The 22,121-nt window shown below is 35.2% G+C and overlaps 1 protein-coding gene across 8 annotated transcripts in view; it reads right to left on the reverse strand.

Annotated features, from left to right (window-relative positions):
* Positions 1-22,121, reverse strand: part of ANKRD12 (ankyrin repeat domain 12) — a 110,570-nt gene that overhangs the window by 18,079 nt on the left and 70,370 nt on the right. For 4 of the 8 annotated variants that reach the window (XM_019920683.3, XM_019920682.3, XM_019920685.3 and 1 more), the window contains one exon: positions 6-4,717. In XM_019920683.3, coding sequence (XP_019776242.2) covers positions 6-4,717 — 4,712 coding nt within the window. Of the gene's footprint in view, positions 1-5; positions 4,718-7,412; positions 9,103-14,998; positions 16,049-17,543; positions 18,962-19,019; positions 19,113-22,121 lie in introns of those variants that run through there. The other 4 variants (XM_019920689.3, XM_019920688.3, XM_033837571.2 and 1 more) reach the window with 4 other exon arrangements.

Below are 22,121 nucleotides of genomic sequence, written 5' to 3' on the forward strand. Positions count from 1 at the left end.
CTTACTGTGGGGATGCAGATCTTGCTTAAAGGGTTTCCATCCAGGAGATACGATCCATTAAATGTCACATATTCATCGTAATACTGAGGTGCTTGAGGGATAACACTACACAACAATTTGCGTTTTTCTTCGATTTTTTTCCTTATGTGCAAGTATTCAAAATATGGATTTGCTCTCTCTGAACTGTACGGCTGGATCTCGTCTAGTTTCAGAGAGTCCACGATGGCTGCCAGAGACTGCTGAGTTTTCTCTTTTGCTTGCAGTAAAGAGGGACTTGCTTGCACAGGCTGAGGCACACGTGACACTTTCCTTTTCCGTGGGTGGTGAATCTGAGGATCATCCTCCTCAGTTAATCTTATTCTTCCTCGAGGAGATGAAGACTCAGTATCTTTGTCTGCTAACAGTGTACAGGTGGCAAGAATCTGTTTGCTTTGATTTGCTATTGTATTTGCTTTGTTTCTAGTCATCCTTTGAGGAATTTGGTTTTCAGTTTTATCATCTTCAGCACTTTCTTCTAATTCTACTTTAACTAAGTGTCCATATCTGTGCATTTCTGGTTGACCTGGTTGTTGTGAATGGTTTTCCAGACTCGATAAAGTACTCTGTTGTGATTCTTCATCTTCTATGGAAAGCAAACACTTTTCACTTTCAGGACAGTGTTTTGGATTATCCTGTTCATTCAGGTTTCCTTTTGGCATCCCTGCATTCATTTCACATAAATCAGAATCACACTTATCATTCAAATGAGTCAAAACCAAACTCTCCAGTTTGTTTTCTTTTTCATGTGAAATAACCTGAATATCAGAAGTGCTATTTTCAGCCTCATGGCCACTGGAAGACTTATACATCAGTTTGCTAAATGCATAATGTGTATTTGGCTGGGAAGAGGCATCACTTCCATTAACGTCCTTTTCTGATGGTAATACAGGCAAAGTATTAGCTTTCTCAAAATTCGGTGCTGTTTCTTGAACAGTGCTTTCAGAGAACACTGGGACAAAGGCATCTGTCTTCTGAACATCTGTTAGGATAAAAGTATTCTCCATATCTTTTGTAGATTCATTATCAGTATCTAAAACAGAATTGATAATTTGAATTGCATTTTTCTGTTGTAAAACACCTGGCTCTTGATTGGCAACATATGACAAAGATCTATGCTTAGAAATAGATTCAGCATCTGAAAGTGATTGGCTGTGAAAAGAGCAAGGTTGCTGTGAAGGGAGAAAGGATGCTGGATCCTGAGCACAAGTGTTTCCTGGCAATTCAGTCTGGTGCAAGGATACAAAATCAATATTCTGTTCTTTCAATATTTTGTGTTCAGAGTTACAAAAACCCTGAACAGAGGAATCTTGATCAGATGTAGTAGAATTTGGGCAGATGAAGTCACTGGCGCTTAATGACTCCCGTCTATCAACAGGTATTTCCCATGATTTACTTTGGATCACACCAACCTGATTAGACGGCTCTAGATACACAGGACTGTCCATCAAAGTGCCCACTGCAGCAGTGCTCTTGATACCATTTGTATCAGCAGAAGTGTATTTGCTGTTTACAGATCTAGTTGGAGAGGCTGCAAAACTGGAATGTGTGTTAGACGCACTTGAAAGTTCTCTTTCAGGCACATCCGAGGGTACCTCAGGTTTGGGAGAAGGACAAGCATCTCTTGGCACAACTAAGCCATCTTGACCGCTTTCTTCTGATATTGTTTGGAAGTGTTTTGTATGTTCGCAAATGACAGATGGCATGCTACATCTTCGAACTTCTGCAGTTGGTCTCCCCTCATTTATAACTAGTTTAGCATCTTCTACCGAGGACCGGAGATGGGCTGTTGGAAGTCTGCTCGTATAAGATGCTTTAATCCGCTCTGGTAGTTCAGTCAGGCTATCCGACTCCCTTTCATGAAGGGCAGGAGATTTGGCAATTGACAAAAACGGTGACTGGGAAAAGGACATTTGGGAATCTGAACCCTCTAACATAAAGTCTGAGTCATACTCCACTGGAAGCCTTGGGGTTGTCACTGTAGTATGGCAAGAATCTTCTGAGCTAGCCACCGAAATCATGGATACGGACCTGGAGCTGAGACCTGGCTTTTCACTTTCTGATCTAGGAGATCTGTTTAAGCTATTATCTGAAACAAAGGATGACTTGCCTAAATTCACTGTATTTTTGGTGTCGACAGATTGTGACCTGTTACTTACAGCATCTTTGCAACGTTTCTCCTTGGTATAAGCATCAGTCAACTCTGAACTCTTCGACCTAGTAAGTTCTTTATTTTTGGACTCAGCTGGTGCATGCTTTGTTTTTTCTTTATCTTTTACTTTAAGTTCTAAACAATTACGATTTCTCAACCGCTCCTTTTCTTTTTGCTTAATCTTTTCCTTGTGTTTTCTGTGCCACTGCTCTATTTCTAGGTCTTTAAGGCTTAGCATCCGCTCAAAGCTGGTCTGCATTAAGTCATCATTCACTAGCCTCTTTTCTTTGGGTCGAGTATCTTTTGATGCTGGTGATGACTTAGGTTTAGGCTTATCTGCTTCGGGTTTTACTTTGAGTGAACTACTTAGTTGAACTTTATCCTTGTGTTTGTCTCGTTCTTTGTATCTGTCTATATCTTTATCTTTTTTGTCTTTTTCTTTTCCATCAGGAGTTCTCAAAGGCTCATCTTTTGTTTTTTCTTTAAGAGAGAAAGTTTTTTCATGTTGTGCTTTATTGCTATCTGCTATACTTGACCTCCTCTCTTCCTGGAACTGTTTGGAGTTAGTTATATTTACATTATCTCTAGATTTTTCCTTTTTATCTACCTCCCTATCTTTTTCTTTATTTTTGCTTTTTTCTGATTTATTATACTCAGTATTATCTGATTGTTTTTTTTTTTCCATCAAGTGCTTCTCTTTGCTCTCTGCAGGATGTCTCTCTTTTTCAAGTTTTTCTTTGTCATGTTTCCTATCTATCTTTTCTCTACTTTTCTCTCTGTCATCAGTTTTTTTAACAGTAGTAATGTTTTTTATCTTCTCACCTTCTTTATGGCATTTTTCTGTGTGATGTGAATATAGCTTGTCTTTTTCTTTTATTCTGTCAACACATTCACTAGGATCTAACCTGTCTTTCTCTGACTTATGCTCATGTTTTACCTTCTTCTCTTTTTCAGAATTTTTTCTTTCAGCCTTCTCAACGTCCTTTTCTTTACTCTGAAACCGTTTCTCAGATTTTTCCTTACTTTCTTTCATATGCTTTTCTTGTTTTTCAATTTCTATTTCCTTTTCCACTGAATGTAACCCTATAGACTCTTCACTGGCACTTATACCTAAAGAACTGAATTCTGTTTCTTTATCAGTTGGTACATTCTCTCTCTCATCTTTCAAATCTCTTATTTTTTCCTCCCTAAAAGATTTCTCGCTTTCCTTTTTAATCTTTTCTCGTTCTTCTTTAAAGTTCCTCTCTTTGGAGACATGCTTTTCCTTGGTTGATTTATCATCTTTTATGTTTTTCTCCAGCTTTGATTTTTTTTCTAATGTTAGGGACTCATGTTCCATACTTAAAAATAGATCTTCAGTTTCATCACTTTTAAAAAAATTCTCTTTCCAAAATTCTCTATCAAATTCCACACTCCGCTGCAGCTCTTTAGCACCATCCCTATTTTTGTATTTTTCCTTTTCACCTTCAATTTCTTTTTTATGCTTTTCTTTTTCCCTTTCTTTATGTTTTAATTTATGCTTTTTTAATGTTTTACCCTCTTTATCCATTTTTTTCAGCGTGCAATCTGAGTTTTCAAATGTTGGACTGTGATCTTCATCCTTTATTTTGGCATTTGACTTTTCACCAAATTCTAAGTGGAAATCTTTCTGATGTTTGTTTTTTTCCTTATGCTTACAAGATTTTACACTTGAACTTTCTGGCAAGAATTCAGATTCTATATTATCATACCGAACAAGATCAGGCTGTAATGACATTTCAGAACTTCCTGGTGATAAACATGTCTTAGAATGTTCTTGTTTTAGTGGTGTTGACTGCTTTTCACTGAGTCCACAAGAATGTTTGGGAGATTTACCAGTGGAAATATGAAATAAATGTAATGAAGTATCATCTTTTGGGCTAAAAGATTTCCTAAAATTCCCCTCCTCTCTGGTCTTTTCTGAACAATCTAGTGCAGTATTAACTGTCAAGTTTGTTACTCTGGTATTTTCTTTCCCCTCTTTTTCTTGCTTCAGCTCTTGGTTCTCTTTATTTTTGTTCTGGTTCTTTAATTTTCTTTTAACTTTGCCTTTCTGTTTGTGTTCATTTGAAACTCCATATTCCTTTCTGGTCTGTACATCAGAATTCGATGTTTCAGGGACAGAACATGGAGCAGAACACTTTTTGTTCTGAAGAATTTCTTCATCTGAACTTTCAGAACTTGAATACAAAACCCTAGATGGCTTTTGTTTTTTACTTTTAAATGATTTAGGATAGAACGCTTTCTCCTGTTTTGCAAATAAGCTACTCTTTTCTACTTGAGTCTCGTTCTCTCTTCTCAGCTCTTTCCTAAGAATGCGCCTGCCATCGATCATCTTGTTTACTGCTTCCTCCTCGTCATCTTTGAACTCATACTCATCAAGGGCACATGGAAGAGCTGCTTTACTGGGAACTATTTGTTTACTTTCACAGATGAGAGAGTCTTTCTCTGTCTCAGAGTCAATATTTTCATCAACACTGGAAGGATTTACAGACCGAGCCTCTTCAGAATCTAGAATAAGAAAGGAAAATCTGCTGTTAGTCAAGAGACAACTGTCAGAAAAGTAAGACTGAGAGAAAAATATAGCATATACATCAAATATTTCGAACAATTCAGAGAAAAAAATCATATTTATATGTAAATAATACAACAGCAATATGTAAGAACTCTGCTACAGTTTTGTGGAAAAGCCTGACAGAGAATCTGCTTCAGGATGACACCCCGTGACACTTCTAAAAGCACACAATACACTGGATTTACAACAGATACCAAAAAGACGTATCCAATATTAAAATGTATGTATAATATAATGAAGAGGTTCATAACTCAGGGGACTGGATTCAGGAAAACACTGGCTACTAATGTTATGTAAAAAAAAATTTTTTTTTTGGCTGTGCCATGCGGCATGTGGGATCTTAGTTCCCTGACCAGGGATGGAACCTGCCCGCATCCCCTGAAGTGGAAGCACGGAGTCTTAATCACTGGACCACCAGGGAAGTCCCCTATAAAATTTTACATATATGTACATTTTCTTTTTTCCTGGAGAGAGAATATTTAAGTAGAATTCTTTGATGCAAAGAAGACTAACAATCACTAACTTAAAGGGTTTATAATTAAGTAAACATCACAGATCGTTTTATATGCTTCAGAATTTTATTAGTAAAAGCATAAAAGAGCAAATGATTCCCATAAAGGATAGAACTTGAATAAAGGTGAATGGTTTTAACTATACAAGATACATGACTATCTGCTTTACTATCCGTTAGAAAAAAAAAGAAGAAATATATCCCCCAATTACACAGTCAAGATTATAACAGATAAATTGAATAGATACATAATTAGAAAAAAGCTATTTTATTCTTTAGTTTTTTTATTTATAGTTTATTTTCTTCCTAGTTGGGCATCTTTTCTTAGCTGAAATGTACATTGCATACATGGGGCCTCCAGCTGAAAAGAAAACCCAGAACTCTAATTAAAAGAAAACTGAGGCCTCTGACCAAAAGAGGAAAAAACCAAACTCATTATAAAAAGTAACTAAACACTTTTTTGGCTGAGTATTTAATAATATTAAAGTTATAAATTTATTTTAATACATCAAGCTTCCTCTAAAGTGATCTAACTCCCAAATATTCTCTTTACATGGAAATTCAAATTCCAGAAGCATTGTAGAGTGTCTATAAGGTTTTGAGCACTGTATAGGAGCTATGGAGAGATCACAATCTTATTTTCGCAGAGGATGTGGTAATATTCTAAGACAATACTATTATTAAGTGCCAATGAGTGACACGGTTATATTGACATGAGGTATAAAAAAGAATATTTTTGGAATTACAACTGCTTGTAAGCATAACTCCATTCCCAGTTACCAATACTGCAATACAGAGTATCAAGCCATAGAACTTTTTGCTGCAAAAAAGGAACAGCTGTTTTGGAAGTAGCATTTATTCTGCTCCTTGATTAAATAAATACAAGAATATGTACTGATATGACAGGTATTATTTTGTCTTATTGGTGCCTTGTTTACAATTTGTTCTTGAGGACTGTTCTCCCCTTGCCGTTTTTAGGAACTTGACTTTTTAGGGTTTATATGTAAGTATTCTATTTATATTATTTCTCATTAGGTAAGTTTTACTGGAAATTGGGAATGGTTTTTTCCTTTGTATACCCCACAAAACCTTAATTCGACACTTAGAATCAATCTTAAGTAAATATTTATTATGCTCCTCCAGGCACAGAGTGCTAGGTGCTACAGGTGACATGATGAAAAGAACACAGTCCTGCGCTGTAACAGTTACACAACCTGAAAATTGCTAAAATGGCAGTGGGCACTAGGTCCAAAGGGTGCACTTGGGAAAGAGTCAGTATACTGGGAGAAGTGAAGGGAAGCAGGCTTCTCAAAGCAACAGCACTGAACCGAGGCAGGAAGGATGTATAGAAAGTTCAGGTAGGCTTTAACGGCATGAAAACAACTATTATGAAAATAAGGAGCTCAAACCACAGTATGTCCCATTTAATATATGGCTTTTTTTCATTGAACAGTCGTAGATATTTTCTTTTGAAGTTGCATTTTCTTTATTACTGTTTTTAAGGGCTGTATATTACATGGAGTTAATGTGTAATCATTTAAACGGATCCTCCTGAGGGGACATTCAGGTTGTCCTAATTATTTGATATTATACTTAATAATTTAGAAAAAACTTTTGTATAGCTTATCAGTTGAAAATAGCAGTATATAAATTTGTCTGTGTGTGTGTATGTAGGGAAAAAGAAATGAGAGAAATACATCAAAATAGTATCCATATTAAACTCTGGCCAGAGGAATTATGCCTTTTTATTTTTTTTCAAGTTGTGCTGTATTTTCCAAATTCCTAGCCTAACACATGTATTAGTTTTAACATCAGAAAAAATATTTTTAAAAACTACACTAATAGGTATAAAATGGTACCACTATTTGTTCGATTTTTTGATTACAGGTGTGGCTCATTTTTCCATGTGTTTGTATTTCTCCTGTGTTAACATCACTTTATAATTTCTTCATCCTATTTTCTTCTGGTCTTCTTTGCCTATGCATATTAATATATTACTTAAATTATACTACACACATACTCCTGTGTATGTTTCAATCACTATATCATAGTGCTTACCATTCTGAATATACATATTAAAGGTCAAATGCACATTCTCTGAGTTACACACATACGTGTACCTGAGAGATGTAAGGTTGTCATCTGTGCTCCTGATTCACCAACTGAAGGTAATTAAGCAATGCTCTCCAACACAGATATGTTTTTTCCCCCACGGTTCTTTTAAAGAGACTCCTACTTTTTTAAAAGGGAAAAACATAAGTTCTAAAGTGAATAAGTTAGCCTCATGGTACATGATATGTCCGTGATGAAGAGTGTGGAATTACCCCAGGGAAGGATAGCAGCCTGGCTCTGGTCACTGAGTTGCACCTGCCCAACAGGCTCACTCCTCTCTGCACGTGATTCTCAGCACCAGCAGCAACGACCCTGCATGGTTCTCATGAAGCTGGCTAGTCTGTGACCCCAGGAAAGATACTACAATTCTGTGATGCCATTTCACTGTCAGACCAGGCTGAAACCCTTTTCTTCCCTAAGCAGTCCAAACCTTTTTGATTTACTTTACCCAGGACTATAGATCAAGCTGGTCTTGGAATTCTAGTGCAGTAGTAGCTTTAAAAAAATGTTTGCTCTGCCTCCCTTAGGAGATGATTGCTTAGAGTAAGAAATTCACCTAGAATCCAAATCCTCAAATCCTTTTTCTCAAAATGGCCATGGTTATCATTATACTGCATTATTTTCTAATCTGTTGCAATCTTTTTAGTCTTTAATATCTATTTAGTCACTAAATTTGAACTCGTATTTAAAACATTTTACCAAATTATTTCTGATAAAAAGCTCCTTTAAAAAATGTTTATGTTTAGCATCTCAACAATTTTATTTGGGAAACTAGGAAGAAAAGTGAGAAATAAGCAATCATTAAAACATTAAATTTTTATTAAAACATTTTTCTTCTCCATGCAAAAATGCTAAATAACAAAATGAAACTTAATTGTTAAAAAACAAACACATTTGGAAGTTGCTCTGTACCTCTCAAGGCACTCTAAGATATTTGCAACTAACACTAGTGACATTTAAAGAATAGCTAAATGTTACTTGAGATCACAATTATCCTTAGGCTTGACTTTTCCCCTACTGAGGCTACCATAAATTTCCACCTTATCTTGTATGGAATCCAAAAGGAACAGATGTGACCAATGCAGGAAGATGACAGTATATAAAGTAAATCCCTCCTCCTTCAAAATCTCTCCAAAATAACCAGCATGCATTTGACGAAGCAATTATATTTCACATGCCTAATAAGAAAATCAACAGATTCTGGGCTTTTAAAATAGTCTGATTATATTAATGATTACACATCTTCAGGAAACATAACTATATTCTACTAAAGTCACATATACTTCGGGAGTGGGTGATGACAAAACAAAACTAAATATACCATGACCCTAAACTTAAAGAACTTATAGGCAAGTCCAAGTCTCTACTTTTCCTCTGAGATTCAACTGCCTAACCTGGAACTTCTTGGACTCCTTTCAACCACCCTAATTCAAGACTGAACACATTCAACTCATTACTTTCTCTCCCACAACTGCTTCCTCTTGCTGCTAAAAGCCAATGTTTTCCCACCTCTGGCATGACAACAACCCACTTATGCAAAATAAAAACCTCAGAGTCTTTTGCAACTCTCTCAATTCCTCAGCTTCCAAATTCAACCATTCAAGTGTCACTCTCTGGACTATCTCTTACATTCATCTTCTCTCGATCCCCATGGCCACTGTCCCAGCTCAGGTCCTCACCAGTGCTTGCCTAGATCAGTTATCACCTGAAATCACAATGTGGCCAGCATTACAGATCATATCATGTTTCTTCTCATCTGAGGGTTCCTGCCTCTAGGATAAAAGACTTCCCCAAATCTGAAGCACTATCTCTACTACTACTACCATCAACTATTAATACCATCAATTATTATCCCCATTTAAGAGACATGTAAACAGAGTAAGAGCTAATAAGTAGCTTGTCCAAGGTCACCTCACCATGAAGGGCTATATCCTGGGGTGTCTTCATCCGCCTTCAGAGTGTGTTCTACACATAATCTCCCATCTTTCATTCCTTCTTGCTACACACATTTGCCATACCAGTGTATTACTTCCTATTCCCCAAACTTCTATGCACATTTATGTAGATTCTCATCAGTTACTTTTTTAAAAAAACTGAAGTATAGTTGATTTACAATATTGTGTTAGTTTCAGGTAACTCAGTTTTATATACATATGTATATATTTTTTTCCATCTTTTCCATTATAGGTAGTTATAAGATATTGAATATAGTTCTGTGTATAAATCCTTGTTGTTTATCTATTTTGAATATAGTAGTGTGTATCTGTTAATCTCAACCTCTAATCTACCCCACCCCCACTTTCCCCTTTGGTAACCATAAATTTGTGTTCTATGTCTGTGAGTCCGTTTCTGTGTTGTAAATAAGCTCATTTGTATCATTTATTTTAGATTCCAAAGATTAAATATCATATATTTGTCTTTACTCAGTTACTCTTTATTATTTTCCAACTACTTAACTATAAGATATTTTAGATTATTGGTCAAGGAGAGGTGCAGTTCAAGAATTTATATTTTAGGAAGGGCATAGGGGTAGGAATCTGTTGTGGGGAGGAGGCTGGGTAGGGGACTTACTTGTCTTGAGGCTACGTTTGCATTGGTATTTACTTATATGTTTATTTGGATTGATCTGGAAGGAGGTAAAGTTAACTTCTCATTTACCCCTGGGAACATCACTGGTTTGAAACCATTCCAAAAGATGTGTGTATTTTATTGCTGCTATTCTGATCACTGGGATTTGGGAGGTCAAAGATCGTTTCCCAGGAAAGTCAAGGGGCAAAGAGAAGACTATCTGTTCTACAATATCCCCTATGCATTCCACCTATTCTAGATGAATACGTGCTTAAATACATGCACGCGCATGCGCGCACACTTCAGCTTCTTGTAAACTTATAAAAGTATACTACTTTATTAATAAGCACTGTGTAAATTATAACACCTGGAGAATGAAAAAATTAGGTATTATCTATTTGTGGGACGGATGATGGTAGGGATAGTAGTGCATTTACTGAGAATAAAAAGGCCTGTTGATGGAATTTGGGAGTTCTTTGTGGGAAGATAACCTCCAGTGAGGTAACTCTACTGTTCTGTTTTTCACTTACCCAACAGATACTTCAAATACAAGTCTGTGACTTATACTTAGGGACTTTTGTAATACCTCGCATGTGCAGATACTTAATAAATGTAGAATGAGTATACAACTAGAGGATTTCAGAACTGGATTAAGACGTCAAGAAATCAAGTCGGGGTGCTTATACTGGACAGACAGGAGGACTGTAGAAAGGAACAGAAACATGTAACACAAGTAGAAACTAACACACTACTGTAAAGCAATTATGCTCCACTGAAGACGTTAAAAAAAAGCCATGTAACACAAATTTATCCACTTTACAATTTTGTTTAACGTCCAAGTGCCATTGACTACTACTACTACTGTCTGACTCATTCATTGCTGACGTCTTCTTAAAGTCAGCACTTTGAAGAGGTGGCAACCACTTCACCCACACGGTATCAGTTCCCACAGCACTGGTCACGTGGAGATTAGGTCTGTCACTTGAACGGCTTTCAGCCACCCTTAGATTTTGTATAGCCTGCACTTTCACACCTTATGCACTAACACTTCCAATATTCTTCCTATACTGAGCACATGCTTTTATACATCAGCTGCTGAACCTTTTTGAGTCAGCCAGAAATTTACTTTTAAACAATGGCACCATCTTTATATAGTGTGGTGCCTGTACAATTATTTGAGTACATATGTATTTTGTATTTTATGAAAATGGAAAAATTAGCCCCCTTCAGAAGCTGAAATAAAGACTGTTCAATTGTGAAGAAAAGGAAAATTAGAGAACCCATATAAATACTAGATATATATTAGAGTGTGTCACATTTTGAAAAGCAGTGATGAAAAATAAGGTTTAAAATTACAGGCAATATCAGCATGTAAAATATTTAGATAATGTATACAGAGTTTATGCCAATACTAAGTGCTAGAAATTAGTTTCAAAAGGAGCCTAATGTTCACCTCTGTCTTGACAAAAATTAAGAAAATTGATCAGAACCATTAAAATAATCTCCTGCTCAACCTGTGGCTAAATCCCTTTGTAATCACCACAAGCAACTCTTCCTTTCCAGTATTAAAGTCAGTTTACCACTAAACTCATTGTAGGTTAACAAAGAAAATGTGAAATTGAGATAAGAAAAATACTTGGAAAATAGTTTTCCTTAACTAAAATCATGGAGATGCAATGAGCAAAATCCAGACTTTGGGAAAAACTGCCAGGCACATGATTTTTTCAACAACAGAAGAATACAAGAACGTAAGAATGGAAGGGAATATTTACAGATTAAAAGATACTCAAACGTCTCACCCAACTGCAATATATGGACTTCATTTGGATTCAGACTTTGAAAAAGTTGAAAAAAACTTATGATTTTATGAGGCAATGAGAACTTGGAACAATAACCAAATATTTACTAGGAATCCAGTTTAGTTAGCTTAGGTATGATACTGATATTATGTTTTTTTTTAATTCCTATCTTTTAAGAGGTACCTACTAAAACATTTTCTAATAAAATGACTTCAAAGATGGGATAGGGAAGAATGGATAGAACAAAATAAGATTGGCCATAAGGTGGTAATGATTAAAAGTGGGTAATAAGTATACATGGGTTCGTAATACTACTCCTCTTTCTGCTCTGTACTTTCACTATAGAGATTAAAAATTAAAAATTTCTATATTGGGCTTCCCTGGTGGCGCAGTGGTTGAGAGTTCGCCTGCCAATGCAGGGGACACGGGTTCGTGTCCCGGTCTGGGAAGACCCCACGTGCCGCGGAGCAGCTAGGCCCGTGAGCCACGGCCGCTGAGCCTGTGCGTCCGGAGCCTGTGCTCCACAACGCGAGAGGCCACAACAGTGAGAGGCCTGCGTACCGCAAAAAAAAAAAATTCTATATTGAAACAAAAAACATTAATTTGCATACAATTAATCTATTTTAAAATGTTATCAACAATGAATATATCATGCAATGTACAGAATTAACCCCCCCACCATAACATATATACTATACTTAGGGAGTTTTAAAATAAATAATTTTCTGAGTATAAAATCAGGTAATATGTAAGCACATTTTCAGGAATACATATGAAAAGATACTCTTTCATTAAAGACAGTAAATTAAAAAAAAAAGACAAAAAAAAAAAAGACAGTAAATTAGGTAACTGTAGGCTCTATGGCAAAAAACAAAAAAATCATACCAGCAAGGTGACTACAGTTAACAATACTGTATTGTATACCTGAAAGTTGCTAAGGGTAGATTTTAAACGTTCTTACAACACACACACACACACACACACACACAAAATTGTAATCAGGTTAGGTGGTGGATGTGTCAACTAACCTTACTGTGGTAATCACTTTGCAATATATACATATATCAAAAAATTACACTTACACCTTAAACTTATACAATGTTATATGTCAATTATCTCAATAAAGCTAGAAAAAAAATAAAGGAAAAAAGCCATCTTGACTACTTTAAATGATTATATAAACCAGTGAACTTGATTAGAGTTTTCATCTTTACGATGGTAAATAAAAATGACATTTTAAAGATTATAAGACTGCAATATCATATAAAGGATGGTCCTGAATGTTTCATTTTAAATAACTGGACATGACTAATATGATAACTTTATTTCAGGTTTTCACTGTTTTTAAAGGAAACATTTATCAAGTGCTTACTCTGTGCCAGTCAACAGTCTATGTGTCTTTGTATATTAACTCATTTAACCTTTATTTACCACACCACCATAAGTACTGTATGTACTCAGGAACTGTATGTACTGTAATTCCTATTTTACAGATGTGGAACGTAAGCATGTACAGGTTAACTAACTTGCCCACAACTTGAGATCCAGGGCTGAAACCTAGATAATAGTATAGGAGCACTAAAACACAAGCTCTTACGATTAAATTAATACAGCACTCCAAACAGTGGGGAAAAAATGATGGTTTTGGCTTGATTTCCATTGCCAAAAAGTCTACAATGTTGAAAGCCTTTTTTTTTTTTTTTTTTTGGTGTAACGTACTCAATCAGAATGATGAATTCTTTTAACAGGAATAGTACTTTAAAAAAAAAATTGGAATTGTGTTTATATATATCATTTTTATTCAGAGATGCACTAATGCATAAAAAAGTCCTAACATAAACTTCTTTAGTGATCTTCATTTATTAACATTGTTTTTGTTTCATTTTCAAATAGTATTTATTATTCTTTTATTACAAAAGTAAAAAACAGTTAATGTTAGAAAACCAGGAGAATATAGAGATGGGTAAAGAAAAGCCAACCATAATATAGCCCCATCACTCAAGAGAATCATCCTTCATAACTTAAAGTATTACATTTGATTTTATTTGAATTTAACTAACTTAGAAATAATAAAGTGAACAGAATTTCTGAACCTCAAGTCTGTCCTCTTGGCTCTTCTAAATTCCCTGACCAAGGCGGTTTACTATTGTCATTTCAGAAAGCACGCTTATACTCCATGAGCACCTCCAACTCAGACCACATTTTAGCTTGCTTTCTGTCAATATTTAGCCTGTGACTTGTATATATAGTTTATTTTCCCTTGAGGTTTTGCCTTCTGTCTTGTTCATCTTCATATTATCAATATCATGACACAGTGAATTCTCAGAATCTAATTAACACACTATGTATATTGTAATCTACTCTTTTCTTGATAACATTTTTCACAAAGCTCTCTGACATTTTGTCCTAAAATAAGCCAGTTGCTCATTGCTGTCACTTGCAAATTTTTCATCAAAATCCGTAGTTAGTCTTCATATTTTCCTCTTAGACTTGTATTCTGTGTCACTGAAAAGTAATATATTTGAATAATTTTTTCAGAAAGAGAATAGAAAGTATGTCTAATGATGTTTTTCTTTAGCCCTTGCACTTGAGTGACAGGTTGGGAATAGAATTCTAGGTTCAAAATAATTTTCACAGAACGTTGTGACTGTAGCTACACAGTCTTCTCACAACATCTTTAAGAACAAGAAATCGGATTCCCTCTCCTTCTGTAGGTAACATGTTTACCTCTGAGTCCAGGTGTTTATAAGATTTTAAATAATCTTTATCCTTGAAGTCATGATGTATCTAGATGTGGATACATCTAGATACATGTAAATGTATCCTTTCCTTGCTTTTTGTTTTGCTTTTGTTTTTAAGTAAAATTACCCTCTTTCTTCAGTTAAGGGACATCTTCTTCCATTAAAAAATTACTTTCTCCCAACATTTGCACTTTTTTGTAAAATGAATACTACCTATCCTGGGTATGTTTGTACCATTTTTCTTATATTTCCAATGTATTTTTTTAATGTTTTATATGTTGTCCTTCTCATAGATCTCAAATTAAATCTGCAGCGATGTCCAGTCTATTCTTTAGTCCTATATGGAATATTTACTTTCAGTAACGATAAACATTTTGAATTTCAAGGACTTCACTTGTCGACTTTTTCAGGGTGGACTTTTGTTATGGTTAGTGGATCGACTGCCCCCCACCCCCAGTGTCTCCACGCATACTGAGAAGAACTTACCCTTCTGCTTCCTATGTAATTTACACTCTCCAAATCAGCTGTTGTGCTTGTTCATTTTGGCCCTTCTTGTTTTCATTCAGTTGATTTTCCTCAAATCTCTGGATTTCTTTTCATACTGATAAAGGGGAAAACTTGTTTCTTCAGCAGTTTTGTGGAGGACCTCTACAGCAGGTGTACCCCTGCAGGAGTGGTCCATGGTCCTCTCTAACTGCAGTCTTCTCTGAGTTTCAGAGTCTCCGGGGCTCCACTGACAGGGGTAGTTCACAACTGAGGCAGGCTTCTCTTATGCCTATTTGGGTTGTTCCTCTGCTTTGCAATAGTCCACTAACCACAACTAATATATTTAAGAATTGATTATATAACTTATTTATGTTACCTAGCTAAGGAAGTAACATTAGAAAAAAACACCTGCATTTTAGGAAACAAATCTTTACAGCTTTTATATCCCTAAATTGACTGAGAAATGCAGCTTAAGAAACAGGAAAATAAAATATTGGGTAACTGTATACAGTTTCTTCTAAATTTCCATTTCTAAACCTCAATTTTCCTAAGTAAAGGTTAGATATTTTAATTCTACTATACAGGAGAAAAGTAGTCATACATTTATTTGGAAGTAAGTATGCCATATGAGAACATATTTTCACTGTATTTCTAAAGTAACAGATATAGATAAGAGAGTTATAGCTAAGAATTTAGGGGTGAGCTGGAGAGGGAAGAGAATATAATCAATAATTGAAAATACTATGTCTAAAAGCAAAATTTACATAAAAAGTAAAATCAAGTATCACACCATTCTTTACACTCCCTCTATTAGTTAGGCATGGCCTTTCTACCAACATGTCAGTAACACAGAAACGAATTCTATAAAGTATAAGTTAATCAAGATTTTCCCCCTCTGAAAAATATGATCGGTATCACTACAAAAATTTTGATGTCACTATAGGAAACTGACAAAAATCACCCAGTCTCAGCTATTCCATCTATATATATATATATATATAGACAGATAGACAGATAAATAGATATTTATCTCTCTCTCTCTCTCTCTCTGTATATATATATATATATACACACACACATACATACATATATATATATTACATGGAGGTCCTTCAAACCATGACTAGATAAAACAGGATGATGATAACTAAGGCTAAACTCATTTAACTGTATGCATATATATTTTAAAGTCAAAGGTCTTTTTTTAAGGGTTCTGCCCAAATGTACCCTTCACAGAGCTTTAAGTCTTAAATATTCAGCAATATCTCAAGGACCATAATTATGTGACAGACTCACTTTAAGTTGCTAGGCACTGGTACAAATTCAGTTTTTAAGGAAAACCACCAAGCTAAAATATTTTTAACAAAAAATCTATTCGTTTTGGTATTTGCAATAAGCCAATTTTACATATTTTGGGCAAACACACTAAAAATTTCTTGACTACTATATTTACATAAAATTCAAAGAGAGATATTTAGAAGACTATTATTTTGTGTAACATAAAAATTTAAAGACATATTCATTTGCATCCAAAGAGCATCCCAGCTGCAGTCACAATTTCCCATTTATTTTTCTGATACATGAACAAGGAAAAAATATAGAACTATGTAATTTTTATAGACACTACTAAAGAATAAATGCTTATAGTACGGTAATTTAGGTATTCATAATTTCTTTCCCTTTTTCTCTACTTAACAAAATTTGACATATAAAATTTTCTTAAAAAAAACACTCAACTTTGAATTTAAAATTCTTAAGCTTTAGAATTAGGTTGATATAATGAATCCACATAAAACACATGATAAAATCTGTATTGATTTTAAAGTACTGATTTTCAAATAAGAGAACTGTAGGGGTTTTGGTTGTTTAAGTTTCAGGTAGAAGTAGCTGGTGATATTTAGAAAAAAGTTTGAAAAAGTAAAATCAGAACTCTGTGTATAAAGTGCACCATATATGTCACAAAGCAGAGGAGAAAAAGCAGAGTATGCAAAACACAGTGATAGAATTTCTTTTTTTTTTTTTTTAAACTTATTCATTTGGTTGTACCGGGTCTTAGTTGCAGCTCGCAGGCTCCTTAGTTGTGGCATGTGAACTCTTAGTTGTGGCATGAATGTGGGATCTAGTTCCCTGACCAGGGATCGAACCTGGGCCCCTTGCATTGGGAGTGTGGAGTCTTAACCACTGCGCCACCAGGGAAGTCCCAGAATTTCTTTTAATTGATCATTAAATTAAAGAATATCTCATTGCTTATCATGCTATATGCTCAGCCCTCTGCACATCATGGATATTTAAGTGCCTTTTCATTTCTTGTAAGCAACAATACTACAGTGACATACATGTGCAAAATAAAGGGTGCTGACACCAAATATGGTGCTTACGCTATGTAATTTCTACCTGTAGTGTTTATGCTTCCAAGGTTAAAAAGTTTGCTTTAAAACTTCCAAAGGTGATGCTTCTTCCTACTTATAGTTAAACTGTTAACATCACATAATCCATTTAATAAAAATTTCTGGTATATTTTGACTTAAATAATTGTTTTTCGTACCTCTTGATTTATTAACTGTTATAATTCCATATGTGCATGTATCAACAGTCATATTTTCATAGCTCCTGAAATATAAAACTGAGGATATGAGTTTACCAAATATGACAATATATTTAGAATAGTTACAATCTACTGTTTTAACATTAAGAAAGTAAGACTTCAAAATACTGGTCATTTTGTGTATTTTATGACACAGAAATGCACTCAGTAAACACTAGAGGGTAACAACATATCACGGTCTTTTAAAAAGTTTCCTAATCTGTCTTATGGTAGACTCTAAATGTAGCTTGTCTATTTATTATGATGGAGCATTTCCTTGCTTAAGCTGAAGCATACAAGTGAGGAAAGTGTATAGCAGCTGCTTAATAAACATGGCCAGATTATTGGCAGTCAAAGTAAGATAAGAAAAGGATGAATAATTATTTTAACAATGCCTGGCATTTTCAACTGTGCCCACTGGGCACTGTGTTTAAGTAATAAAACCAGGGTCTGCAAACTTGCAGCAGAATCTCTACTTTGGCAATTAAGGAGTGTCAGAAAGCATCGGGGTAGGCACTGTGTGACACCTCTGTTACCATAATTATGGTGTATAAGCATGGTCTGGCTCTCTGAATATGACTGAGTTTTCAGAAGGGTAGCAAGAAGCAATTATTTGTAGCAAACACTGTTATTAGATAGAATTCTGTCAGGAAGGTAATGTGGAATAAGGGCAGAGGTTGGGGGAAAACAACTAAAGAATTATGCAAATTTAAAAGTGCCACACATTTGTATACAAATAAGCTGTAGTAACCAGGACATGTATTTCCTGCAACAATATCATAAACGTCTGATATGCACAACATAAAATGGCTACTCAGTTGTGGTCCATGAACTTAAGGCCACTCTGCCAATTGTTTATTACAAATCTGTGATGAAACGATGAAATAACGGGCTTGTGCCAGAGACGGAAATCAGTTATGTCACGAGCACACTTAGTTCAGCTGACATCTTTGTCACAGCACTTTTTCCTCTATGATGAAGGAAGCAGTGCACTGATGTACATTCTGGCACAAGCTCTGTATCCTGAGGAATAGTAACAGTTTGTAGAACAGCTACTCTCAGTAGCACTGTCACAAAGCACAATGACTAATGGAATAAACCGTATTTCAAAATGTTACATGTATAGTACCTTTTTATCTACTCCAAATTTATTAAGTTCTGAAATCCATAGTCAGTTATATTCTCTAACTTTGCAACACTTAAAGTGTATCTGTCACATGGATGACATAACATACAAGATGGGTAACAATGCTATCAGGCTTTATATGTACAAATGTCTATGGGCAGTAAAATGAATACCTGATTAAATATTAACACATTCTGAATTTAGATTAGATGACGTTAAGTCTAACAAGGACCTCATGTAAATTAAGCAATAAATTTGGGTATTTTTATCAGTCTTTTTCAGCAACTTCAAAATCTTTGTATGATACTTACGGATGATTTTTACTGATGATTTTTGAATCATTCCTTGAGGGATTTTGATCAAGCAATAATTCAGGCACATTCACCATGAGGAAAATAAGTATGCTGAAAAATCAATACATAGCTGATGAACACATGAAACAATATCAGTGATAATCAAAAAAGATTCTAAAAGATGTGTTTCACTCTAATGAAACATGTAAGTTCAAATAAGATACCTAACTTCTTCCATGGGAAAAACTTACTGCAGTGCTGCTTTCTCATAGAAAGATTTTTAACCAAAGCTGCTTTTCACAGCTACTGTTTTCTGAAGAGACCAAGATTGCAGAGTTTGTAGCCATAATAAACGGGAGTATTAACGTACCATATGAAATGTTCCTATTTTTCAAATCTTATTTTCTTACTTTCTTGAGGAAGCCTATGTAATTCAGCTATTATAATCCTGATTTCACATAGCACAAAGATGTTCAAATGACTTTCAGCTTGCAACTGGTAGATTGATTTACAAATATTTTGAAAGTAAGAAGTGACAAGGGTTAGGGGATGATTATGTTAGTATCTCCACTTTCTTAATCAGCTAGATCTCCAGTGCTTAAACAATGCCTAACACATCATGGGTGCACAAACACAGTTGTAGACTAATTGACCTGAAGAAAAAGGAAGAAGACGAATTTAGGATGACTATCAAGTTTAGGACATACATATAGCTGAATGATGAGACAGGAAAAACAAGAAGAGGAGTGTAAATGGGAAAAAAGTAGTTCATTCCAGGTACACTGATTTCTGTGGTAATTCTAAGTGGTAACATCCGGAGAGCAGTTAAATATATACGCATGAAGCGTAAGCGAAAGGTATGGAATAAAGAGATATTTAAAAGGCTTCACAACATAGATGGTAGTTAAAGCTGTAAGTGTGGGTGAACTTTATTTGGGAGATTATCTGGTATGAGAAGAGGGTTCCAGAAAGTAAATCTTTGGAAAAATAAACACAGGGGTGTACGGAAAGAGAATGAGGAAGAAACGAAGAGATGAGATCTGGAAGGAACCTGAGAAGGAACAGTCTGAGAAGCTGGAAGAGAATTATCTTCCAGGAGAAAAAGCCAGGAGAGAACTGCCTCTCTGAAACCAGGACCAGAGAATTTTGGGAAGAACACAGTCAACAATGTCAAATCCCACAGAGAGACCAAAAAGACAGCTAAGGGGTCTGTTGTTGGAAGATCATGTGCGATGTTAGTAAACATAGATTGGATGGAAGGTACTTCAAGTGCACCACAATGCACTTTAAGAAACTTAGTTGTGAAGGGAACGGAATTGGGATTAAATAAACAGTGGTGCAGGGCAAGAGATTTTGTAGAGTCCTGTATATTTTATATGTACAAAAATATTATCACATGACTGTGTCCAGCTCTACCTCCTTTCCCTCCACCCAAGTTATCCCTTCCTCTGCCACCTGACCCCCAACACATGCCTCATTAGCAACCTAAGATACATCCTTCCAGATTTTACTCCATGTTTATAAAATTTTACACAAATATATGTGCATATACATATAGATTTTTAAAACATTGTTCATTTTACAAAAATGAGATATTATGAGCCTTCATCTTGACTGTTCTGACTCAACAATATCTTATGAAAATGTCTCCAAGTGACTGGTACAGTGTTAAGATACACCTTTTCATGGCTGTACAATAGTCTGTGGTGTGGCTGTACACCTTGATTTATGCAACTGATCCCCTGTATGACTACACACTTTTTCTTTTGCCACTGAAAACACTGCTGTAATAAACATGGGATATTCCCATAAGTATGACTACTATATTAAGGAGCATAAGTATTTTTAAAACTGTGTTTATAATGGTAAAATTTGACTTTACACAAAAGTAGACAGAATGTTATACTGATCCCCCATGTATTCATCACTCAGCTCCAATAGCCATCAATCTCTGGCCAACCCATACCTCTATTCATCCTACTCCTGTATCATTTTGAAGCACATCCCATTCATGGTATCATTTCATCCAGAAATATTTCAGTATATTTCTCTAAAAGGTAAGAGCCCTTGTATTTTGTTAGCTGTTGCCAGGCTGTTTTTCAAAAAGACTAACAATTCACATGTCTTTCTTTTAACCCCTTCTCCTATTAGGTAACCACTTTTATAGGTTGTTGGTTTATTCTTCCATAACTTCTTTTTTTAAAAAGTAAGAAAATACATTGATATAGCTTTTAAACCCCTAAATTATCTTTCCTTTACCCTAACAGGTGAACAATACCTTGGCCAGGTACATAATTCTTATGCTGCAGTTCTTTTCTCTCAGTAGTCTATCTTCCACTGTTGTAAGTTAGAAGTCCAATGCCAATGCGACTGTATTTCCTTGTAACTTGCTACACTCAGAATTTACAAGGAATTTGATCAAAATATGTCTAGGGGTATGTGTACATGCTTCTTCCATCAATCCACCTGGAGCTTTATAATTGATAAATTATATATTATATCCACCTGGAGCTTTATAATTGATAGACTTGGGCTTGCTTCAGCTCAGGAACATTTTTTTCTATTTGTATAATTATGGACTATTCTCCACCTGTTTCTTTTTTTCCCTTTTAAATTCCCATAACTAGCTATTATTCATATGCTAAATCTGTTAGAGCTCCTACTATAGCCAGGACATGGAAGCAACCTAAATGTCCATCGACAGAGGAATGGATAAAGATGTGGTACATATACACAATGGAATATTACTCAACCATAAAAAATAATGAAATAGTGCCATTTGCAGAGATGTGGATGGACCTACAGATTGTCATACAAAGTGAAGTAAGTCAGAAAGAAAACAACAAATGTATAATATTGCTTGCATGTGGAATCTAGAAAAATGGTACAGATGAACTTATCTGCAAAGCAGAAATAGAGTCACAGGTGTAGAGAACAAACTTACAGTTACCAAGCAGGGAAGCGGGGGTAGGATGAATTGGGAGATTAGGATTGGCATACATACACTACTATGTATAAAACAGATAACTAACGAGAACCTACTGTATAGCACAGGGAACTTACTCAGTGCTCTGTGGTGACCTAAATGGGAAGGAAATCTAAAGAAGAGTGGATATGTAC

This window comes from Tursiops truncatus, chromosome 13 (genome assembly GCF_011762595.2).
Source record: "Tursiops truncatus isolate mTurTru1 chromosome 13, mTurTru1.mat.Y, whole genome shotgun sequence".
NCBI lineage: Eukaryota > Metazoa > Chordata > Mammalia > Artiodactyla > Delphinidae > Tursiops > Tursiops truncatus.